Consider the following 10832-nt stretch of genomic DNA (forward strand, 5'->3'; position numbering starts at 1 on the left):
ACCTCATATAAGTGGAATCATACAGTATTTTCTCTTTAGTCACTGGCATATTTCATTTAGCATAATGTCTTCAAAGTTCATCCATGTTGTAGCATGGATCTCCCTCCTTTTAAAGGCTGAATAATACCCCATTGTATGCATAGACCACATTTTGTTTATTTATTCAGCTGTTGATGGGCATTTGGATTGCTTCCATCTTTTGTCTATTGTGAATAATGCTGCTGTGAACACTAATATACAAATACCTCCTTGAGACCCTGCTTTCAGTTCTTTTGGATATATATCCAGAAGTGGAATTCTTGGATCATATGGTTATTCAAGTTTTAGTTTTTTGAGGAACTGCCATACTGTTTCCTTAGTGGCTGCATCATTTTACATTCTTACCAACGATGCACACAGGTTCCAATTTCTCCACATCCTGGCCAACACTTTTTCTTTTCCTTTCTTATTCTTTTTTAAAAAATAGCCATCCTAATGGTGTGAGGTGATATCTCACTGTAGTTTTGATTGGCAATCCCCCAATTATTAGTGATGTTGAGTGTCTTTTCATGTGATTGCTGGCCATTTATATATTCCTGGAAAAATGTCTGTTCAAGTTCTTGGCCCATTTTTAATTGGGTTGTATGTTTTTTATTGTTATTGAGTTGTAAGGTTTCATTATATTTCTGGATATTAACCCCTTGTCAGATACATGATTTGCAAATATTTTCCCCCATTTCATAGGTTGCCTTTTCATTTTGTTGATTGTGTCTTTTGATGTATAGATGTTTTTAATTTTGATATAGTACAATTAATCTATTTTAACTTTTGTTGCCTGTGCTTTTGGTGTCATATCCAAGAAATCATTGCTAAATCAATGTTTGAAGTTTTCCCCTATGCTTTCTTCTAAGAGTTTTATAGTTTAACTCTTTCATTTAGGTTTTTGATCCATTTAGAGTTAATTTTTTTGTATATGGTATAATGTAAGAGTCCAGCTTCATTGTTTTACATGTGGATATCTGGTTTTCCCAATACCATTTGTTGAAAAGTCTGCCCTTCCTCCATTGAATAGTCCTAGGATGTTTGTCTAATATCATTTGGCCATATATGTGAGGGTTTATTTCTGGCCCCTCTATTCTATTTCATTGGTCTATACGTCTGTTTTTAAGCCAGCATCACACTGTTTTGATTACTGTAGCTATGAGATTAGGAAATGTGAAACCTCCAACTTTGTTCTTCTCTTTCAAGATTGTTTTGGATGTTTGGGTCCCTTGAGGTTCCATGTGAATTTTAGGATGGATTTTTCTATTTCTACAAAAGATGCCAGCGAGATTTTGTTAGAGATTGTGTTAAGTCTTTAGATTGGTTTGGGTAGTACTGACATTGTAAAAATATTAAGTTTTCCAATCCATGAACATGAAATGTCTTTCAATTTATTTGTATCTTCTTTAATTTTTTTCAGCAATGCTTAGTAGTTTTCAGTGTACAAGTATTTTACCTCCTTGATGAAAGTTTATTCCTAGGTATTTTATTCTTTTTGATGCTATTGTAAATGGAATTGTTCTTGAAATTTCCTTTGGAAATTTAATGTATGAAATACAACTGGCTTTTGTCTGTTGATTTTGAATCCTACAACTAATAAATGAATACATTTATTAGTTCTAACAGTTTTTGTGTGTGTGAGTGTGTGTGTAATCTTTAGAACTTTCTACGTATAAGATTGCATTGTCGGAGGAGAGAAGATGGCGGAAGAGTAAGACGCAGAGATCACCTTCCTTCCCACAGATACAGTAGAAATACATCTACACGTGGAACTGCTCCTACAGAACACCCACTGAACGCTGGCAGAAAACGTCCAACCTCCAAAAAGGCAAGAAGATTGCATTGTCTTTGAACAGAGGTAGTTTTACTTCTTCTTTTCCAATTTGGACGCCTTTTATTCCTTTTTCTTGCCTAGTTGCTCTGGTTGGGACTTCCAATACTATGTTAAATAGAAGATGCAAAGCAGGCATTTTTGTCATGTTCCTGATCTTAGAAGAAAACTCTCATTCTTTCACCATTGAGTATGATGCTAGCTGCGGGCTTTTCTTATATGGGCTTTGTTATGTTGAGGTAGTTTCCTTCTATTCCTAGTTTTTTGAGTGTATTTTTTTTTTTTATCATGAAAAGGTGTTGAGTTTTGTCAAATATTTTTCTGCTTCAACTGATATAATCATGTGTTTTCTCCTTCATTCTGTTAATGTGGTGTTTTGATTGATTTTTCATATGTTAAACCATCCTTACATTCCAGAAATAAGTCCCCCTTAGTCATGGTGTATAATCCTTGTAATGTGCTGTCGAATTGTATTTACTAGTATTCCATTGAGGATATTTGCATCAATATTCATCAGTGATGTTGGTCTGTAGTTTTCTTTTCTTATAGTGTCTTTGTCTGGCTTTGGTATCAAAGTAATGCTGACCGCATGAAATGAGTTAGGAAGTATTCCCTTCTTTTCAATTTTTTGGAAGAATTTGAGAAGGATTTGTGTGAATTCTTTCTAAATATTTGATAGAATTTCAACAGTGAATGCATGCAGTCTTGGGCTTTTCTTTGTTGGGAGGTTTTTGATTATTGATTCAATCACCTTATTAATTATACATCTGTTCATGTATAACTAGTATCATGTATAAATTTTCTATTTCTTCATGATTTATTCTGGCTTGGTTGTGTGTTTCTAGGAATTTATTTATTTTATCTTGGTTATCCAATTTGTTGGTTTACAATTTTTTCATTGTATTCTCTTATAATCCTCTTTTGTAAAGTCACTCATAATGTCCCCTCTTTAATTTCTGATTTTATTTATTTGAGTGTTCTCCCTTAGTTTCTGTCAATCTAGCTAAAGGTTTGTCAATTTTATTGATCTTTTCAAAGAACCAACCCTTAGTTTTATTGATTTTCCCCATTTTTAAAACTATTTTGTTGAACTCTGCTCTAATATTTATTATTTCCTTCCTTCTGCTAGCTTTGAGTTTAGTTTGTTCTTTTTTCTAGTTTATTAAGGTGTAAAGTTAGGTTGTTGATTTGAGGTATTTCTTCTTTGTAATGTAAATGCTAATAGCTACAAATTTCCCTCTTAGTACTTAGTACTAAGTACTTAGTACTTAGTATTTTTACTGCATCTCATAAGTTTTGGTATGTTGTATTTTTATTTTCACTTGTCTCAAGATATAGTCTAATTTCTCTTGCGATATCTTTTTTGACCTATTGGTTGTTTGAGCTGTTTAATTTCTATACATTTCTGGATTTTCCAGTTTTTTCTTTCTGCTGATTTCTAGTTTCATTCCACTGTGATTAGAAAAGAGACTTAGTATGGTTCCAGTCTTTTAAACTTTATTAAAACTTATTTTGTGGCCTAACATAGGTCTACCCTGGAGAATGTTTCATGTGCACTTGAGAAAATTGTGTGTTCTGCTGTTGTTGGGTGGAGTGTTCTGTATATGTCTGTTAGTCCAAGTGGTCTATAGTGTTGTTCAAATCTTCTGTTTCCTTATTGATCTTCTGTCTCGTTTCTCTAGCAATTATTGAAAGTGGGGTATTGATTCTCCTACTATTATTGTGTTGCTGTCTATTTCTCCCTTTATTTCTGTCAATGTTTGCTTCATATATTTGGGAGTTCTGTTGTTTGGTACACATACATCTATAATTGTTATGTCATCTTGGTGAATTGAATTACTCTTTTTTAATTTTTTTTGCCATACAGCTTGATTTTATAAAGTCAAATATATAAGTCCTTATATTTACAACTTCTTAGTTTTCAGTCATGTTTAGAGAGGCCTTATCCACTTCAATATCCATAATTAATTAACCAATACTTTCTTCTAGAACATTTATGTTTTTGTGTGTGTGTGTGTTTTAGTGTTTGATCTACCCAGAGATCCAAATACTATTATTTAATGTGGACTTGAGCCTTTAACACTCTGAACTGACTGTGATCCCTCACATAACTGCAGACCCCTTAGCTCTCTCCCTGTTTTGTGGTCTGCCTGGCTTAGCCTTGCCTTACTCTTGCCCTCTGCCTACCACTCTCCTACCAAAATCTAATCAATTAATTGTCTCCACTTGCCTCCAGAGTGGTCCATCTCTGTCATTGTTGGATTTCCATATCTGTAAAATAAATTGTGGGCTTCAGCCAACATTTTATCCTTGCCTGGTGCAGTGCCTGGACAGTGTAAATATGTAATAAATATTAAGTGGATACATGAAAGATTGCTGTGACCTGAATTCCACGCATATCCTGTGGATGTGAAGAGAGACTAAGAGACAAGAAGATGAGAGATTTACATGTCACACACAAGCTTGGGCCAGGTCAGTCATTCTTTAATGTCATCTAAGGAGGGGACCTGGCCTGGGAATGGAAGGCTGAACCCAGAGAGGAAGTTATTTTTGCATGGGATTCACCACCTTTCCCATGAAGAGGGGAATGTTGGTGTTTTCATCCTTGATGATGATTAGGAAGGGCATGTTGAAGTTGATGGTCAGATGCTCAGACCAGGCACTCTCTTCTGAGAGGGTGGCTCCAGCATGTTCTGTCCCATTCTCATTGATGCTCATCACAGCCTCATGAATGGCCTGGAGGGGAGAGAGGACAGAGACCTGTTTGAGACAGAGACAGGCTGCACCCTTCCCCAACCCAGACCTGGAGCTAAGGCCCAATGTGGTGAGAGCTGTCCTGGGGCTAAAGGAAGAGCTCTCTCCAGAGGATTTTAAATAAAGAACCACAAGATTCACAACTGAATCAACATGGCATAGTGGAATGAACATGACTTTCCATCACAAGGATCTGGGGCCAAATCCAATTTTCCCCACTAACTCATTGTGTCACTAAGGAGAAAACTATTCTTTTTTTTTTTTTTAACATCATTATTGGAGTATAATTGCTTTACAATGGTGTGTTAGTTTCTGCTGTATAACAAAGTGAATCAGCTATACATAAACATATATCCCCATATCTCGTCCAAGACTATTCTTCTTGAAACCTCAGTTTCCTAAATAGGAAAATCAGACCCGTGGGATAGGATGACCCAGGACCACTATGGTGTTGCATGTGAGGAACTTGACTTAGTGTAGGTGCTCAATAAATGTGTGTGAAGGTCCCCATAGAAGTGCACAAGTGTGTGCATGTGTGACAGGTGCGCATTTGTGTGTGAGTGTTTGAATAAGGACAACAAGAATCAAGATCTTTATCTGGTAATTGTAAACCTCCATCAACTGGTCACACCTACTTACCCAACCCCGTCCCACACTCTTATTCTTAACCCTTCCCTCTCTGGGGAAATGGTCCCTTCTCTGTGCTTCAACACCATACTCATGCCTCTCTCATTGCCTGTCCTGTCCTTCCCCATCCCCATCCTCCCCTCCCTGCAGGAGACACACAAGGCATGGCTCTCAAGGCTTTTGTCTGGCCCACGAGGGGACCCTCACCTCTTCCTGACCAGCATCCTCAATGTCCCTGGGAAGCAACCCACCACCTTGGGAGGTAGATTTTCTTGTACTTTGTCTCCTTGGCTCCTCACTTGTTTGTAGACCAGATTCTAAATTCCTTGGGGACCAGGGCTTCTATGGGGACCTTCACATGCCTCATCCCCACCCAGGCACTCAGCTTACAGTCAGTCACTGAACTGCAGTTGTTTCTCTGGGCACCTGTAACTCTCCTGCGTAAATGGCATCTTTGGTCGAATTCACTCTGTAACTCAGACTCAGTGATTCACCAGTAGCTCCTGGTGTCACAGACGCAGGGCCAAAGGTCCTTTGCAATCCCTGAGCCTAAACCTCTCTCTGTAAATAGGGGTTTATCAGGACCCATAGAAGGGAAGTCCCCGGCCAAGGATGAAACAGAGGGTGAGTGACACAACCTCAGAGGAGGTCCTTAAATAAAATGCACCAAGCATGTGAGGCCACCTCTTCCCCTCCATCATCCGACCACATTGCAATCTTGGTGGAGTGATAGCATTCCTCAGGGACCTCAGTCTGCAGGTGTGCCTGTGTCCCTCTGTCCCTTCCTCAGCCTCACCCCTGAGCTGCAGTCCCCGTGCACATTGTGACCTACAGAGGTCAAGGAGACATTCACCTTGGACAGCTTCAGAGGCACTTCTTCAGTGATCCCTGAGAGGTCAGCCCCGTTGCTGAAGACCTTGTGATGCCCAGTTTGCCTAGGACAGTTTTGAGATCGTAGGTTCCAGAAATGGACAGTTTGGGCAAATGTAAATTGACAAACCTGTCAAAATGGTTAGAACACAAAGGACTTTTACAGGATTGAAATATTTCCTTTTCTGGTTGTTCCTCCCACTTGGCGCCCTGTCCCCCTGCCCATGCAAGGATGTGAGGTCAGCCTTGGTTTATTCTACTTTTAGTTCCTCTACACGTGGGGTCAGAGAATGTTAGAATCACAGGGATCCTCTTGTCCTGCAAAGCCTCTCAAATGCCACCTCCTCTGATAAGGCCTCCTGTTGGATCCAGGGTATCCTCTGGAAGGACTGTGCACACTGCTTCCCGGCAGGGTTTGGTCACCCCCCCCCAGACTGAGACTCCTCCGTGGCCAGGATCCCAGAGGACCATGGGGCGTGGTGGCAGGTCCTGAGTGACATCTGTTCCATGAATGAGTGAATGCACAGGACTGGAGCTCAGCTCTAGTTTTTGCCAGGGACAAGGTGTGGCCCCGAGCAGGGTGTGACTGGCCCTCAGGCTCTGTTTGACCTGTTCTAGACCAGTTCCTCCAGTTCTCTGCTCTCAGCCTCTGGTGCAGGGAACCTGGGCGTGGGTGGAGCGGGGAAGAGGTATTAAAACTTCTATTCGCTTTTTAACCTAATACTTCTCTGTATTTTCATGTTTGCTTTATATTGTATGTAATAAAATAGCTCATCCTGGCATAGGCATATTTACAAATACAGAGACATGCACTAATTTGGGGTGCATGACGGGGACCTGGTCAAACCACCCTCATCTAGTGACAGAGGATCCAGAACCAGCGTCAAATGTGTCCTGGACTTTCCCGCTCTGGGCCTTTGCTTTTCCAGCCTCTCTGCACAGGTTTCCCCCCGTCTTGCTGTGGACTTTCCGTCCTGAAACTCCACACTCAACTGCCACCTTTGCCAGGAAGCCCAGCTCTTCCTTCTGGGTTTGCCCACAACATGGGTTGGCGTTGCTCCCCCTGCACGGGGCACTGGCCACTGGGAAGGGGCAGTGTCCCGGCTGGGGAGGAGGTCCTCAGGGGCAGGACTCTCACTCCTCACCCCTGGGCACCGTCCCTCTAACAAAGCCCAGTCCGTGCTTCCTGAAAGCATGCTCTGTCTGGGAGCATAAGATTATGCACGCTCCCCGCCTTGGGCCAAGCCCAGTGGGGCAGCTCCTGGGTCAGCCCTGGCCTGGGAATCACCGTATCTCAAGGTATTTGAGGATTTTGGCGAGGTGCTTCTCAGAGAGCCCATCCTCCAGCAGCTGCATCTTCCCCATGTTGGGCAGAAGCAGGAAGGCGGCCATTCTGCCCTGGTAGTGCTGTACCAACACCCAGCAGGAGAACTCATTGTCTCGGTACAGGTGGAACTCGGTACAGGTGGAACTGGAATACCAGTCACTGGAATACCAGTGATATTCCACTGGAATATCAACCAGGTGGTTGATCACGGGCGCCTTGACCGTGATCTTCTCATTCACATGGAAATCTCCTGTTAGGAAGCGCTGAGCCTTGAATTTATCCTTCCCTTTGCCTGTAGAGGATGAAGGTGCACAGCAGCTAGGGGTAGGAGAAGGTTTAGAAAAGTGTGCTAGAAAAAGGAGCCCTGAGGCCCCCTGGTGAGATGCTCGTCTCTGAGCCTCAGCTTTGCCCTCTGTAAATTGGGGCAAAAATGAAATCGTCAGGCTCCTGAAGGGCTTTGTGAAGATAATTTGAGGCTAGAGGAGGATCCAGAGTTTCTGTATTGCAGAGGCTAAATGGCATCAACCTGGGTGGGCAGGACAAACATTTTTACTTGATGTTTATTTAATGCATGGTCTGAGGCTGAAAATTATTGGGAGTGGTTGGAAGCTCCCCAGGTCATACTGGGCACCTCCCATCTGAGTCTTCCTGCCCCTTGGTAATTGGTGCCTCTTATTATTCAGGGAAATCACTCTTGTTCCTACTCTAATGGCCTTTCCCTGGACCAACATGTGAAATGCAGATGCCTGGGAAGTGCCCCCTCAGCTCTACCAAGAGAACGTCACCATCCTGCTAAGAGAACGTCACCATCCTGCTAAGACAGGTTGCCTCGGGGACCCCAGGGCCCAATTTACCCATTTGTTGGGAGGAGGAGAGTGAGGCTGTGGAGGGGACGAGAGCCACGTGAAGTCCCACGGCAGAGCTGGGACCTGGAATGTGCTCACTCCAGCCTCTGCGCTCTCCATCACACTTTTCTCTCTCTAGAGCAAGGGGCCAATGGTGTGAAGGAGGCAACCCCTGGCCTTGACTCTCACCTCCCCTACCCTAGGCTATCTCCATGGACTGTTTAAACTGCCTTAGAATGCTCTCTGGGGCCCACAGGTTCTGACATTCTCATCACTCAGAGGGAGGAAGGGAGGCTGGGATTCAAGTTTAGTTGAGCACCTACTATGTGAGCATATAGTCCCATGTTCTTTGTAACTTATTTTTTTGTTCTAAAATTCTGACAAGAAGGGCATTACTATGTCCATATTACAGGTAGGAAACTAGAACCTCAAAGAGGTAAAATGACTTGTCCATAGTCAAACAACAGCTAATAGGTCATAGAGGCAGGATGTGAGCTCTGGTCTTTCAGTCTCCAAAGCTGTCACTATTTCCACTACACGAAAGCTGTCAGAAGTGTCTTCCGTGAAATCCTATTCCCTTCATATGCTCCACCAAAATTTGTTTTTATGGCTCTCTATTTTGGGATACTGCATATTTTGCCTCTCTCCCTGGTAGGGATTTACAATGCACATTAGGACATTTAAGGCTCTGAAAACTCTTGCAGAGAAGATGATGATTTGACTATTTAACCCACCATTTCCTAACCTTATTTGATCATGCAAAGTCTTTTTTTTTGGCCGTGCTGCATGGCATGCAAGATCTTAGTTCCCTGACCAGGGATCGAACCCATGCCCCCTGCAGTGGAAGCGCGGAGTCCTAACCACTGGACCATCAGGGAATTCCTCATGCAAAGTCTTTTAATGGTTGTGTGTAGAAAATTGAATAACTGAGATCCATAGCTACGTTCCATCCACTGCCAAGGAAAATCTAAAGAACCAGTTCAGGCTAGTTGTACAACCTTAACCTTCAAAAATTATGTAGTTCACCAGAGCAAGAGCCGTGTCTTCGTCAAGCTCTTTGACCAAATCCACAATTATTCCTTGAGTTCTTATCTTTATTTGACGGTTGATCTCTTTCTTGACCTCTTTGATGTTCCTGAAGTTGATGGAGAGGGCTTTTGAGTGGTACAGCTTCTTGACATTGTACAAAAACTCAGGCTTTTGCTTCAGATTCTTATCAATGATTAGCATAGTGCTGGTGGTCAGCTGGAACTGATTGTTTGGCTGCTTAAGGGTATCAAGGAGACTCCCTAAGCCTTTGTAGATATCAGCCTTAGGCGCCTTCTTTTTTTTTTTTTTTTTTTTTTAGTTATTTCTGAGATATACATTTTAAAGTAACAACTAGGATTATGACTTATAACATTATACCAGAACATATAAGATTTTTAGAAATTTCATGTAATGTCTGAAACATTTATATTAACATATTTCCATACAAATAACCCAATGAAAGTTTAGTATTAGTTGTTTTGTTTCTTAGGCGCCTTCTTAAACTTGAAGCCTATGCCCTTCAGGATCTGGGTGTAAGTATCATCTTTGTTTCCCAGGGAGAACATCGCAAAGGCTATAGCGATGCTCACTGGGGAGAAGATGATTTTGTTGTTGGACTGACGGGCCAGTTCACGGTACAGGCTGAAGGCGAAGCTGGAGAAGTGTGGGAGATCGTAGTGATAAATATCAGGGCTGGACTGACGCCTGGCGCCAGGGACTTCACTGCACAGGCCTGCCAGCAGGCGGAGGCCCCACGTGATGGAGGATGCCATTGTCCTGCAAGAGAGAGAAGGGTACCACACCCGGGTCAGGCCACACGATGAGTCCCTCGGCCACCGACTGACGCCATGTCAAAGCAACCACAGTTTATCGAGCGTCTGTGTGCCAAGCACTTTCTTACATCAGCATCATTGAAAGACTCAGAACAACAGCAAAGACTTTATGGTGATTACCATACACCAAGCTCCGTTCTAAGCACTTTACTGTCTTATCTCTCCGCATTCTGGTAACGGTCCTGTGAGGTAGGTCAGGCGACAATCCTGGGCTTACAGATGAGGAGACCAAGCTCCTAGAGGTTAAGTCACTTGTCCGAGGTTCCAGAGCAGTAAAGTAGCAGGACCAGAATCACACCCCCAGGTAGTCTGGGTCTGGAGTCCACGCTCTCGATGGTTCCATTAACATCTGCCATGACCCCGAGGTGTAAGTGCCACAGCCCCTACTTTGCAAAAGAGGAAGCTGAGGCACCAGAAGTAGATGATTGCCCAGGAAGCGGGCCAGATCGGGCTCAGGGATGATTGGATCTGGAACAGCCCTAGGAGGACTTCCGCTGAACCCTGGTTTTTAATGGACAGAGAGGCTGCTGCCCAGGGTGGGAAGGATCTTGCCCAGTGACACCCAGCCAGAACACAGAAGAGCTTGCCTGATTCAGGCCCAGATTCTCCCTAACTCCACACACTTCCTCCATCTCCTTTTTCTTGAAATTACTACAGCTCTCACTCTATAGGCCACTTGAGCCTGGAGTTGATTA

General features: G+C 42.8%; 1 protein-coding gene across 1 annotated transcript; it reads right to left on the reverse strand.

Moving 5' to 3' along the window:
• Positions 1-4396: 4396 nt before the first annotated feature.
• Positions 4397-10493, reverse strand: LOC118889945 (alpha-1-antitrypsin-like). The gene is given in 7 exon segments (XM_036842069.1): positions 4397-4588; positions 6087-6154; positions 6157-6233; positions 7392-7716; positions 9271-9598; positions 9799-10081; positions 10390-10493. Coding segments are annotated over 7 exon segments (1377 nt in total).
• Between the last annotated feature and the right edge of the window lie 339 nt (positions 10494-10832).

The sequence above is a fragment of the Balaenoptera musculus genome, chromosome 2, assembly GCF_009873245.2.
Source record: "Balaenoptera musculus isolate JJ_BM4_2016_0621 chromosome 2, mBalMus1.pri.v3, whole genome shotgun sequence".
In the NCBI taxonomy this organism is placed as follows: domain Eukaryota; kingdom Metazoa; phylum Chordata; class Mammalia; order Artiodactyla; family Balaenopteridae; genus Balaenoptera; species Balaenoptera musculus.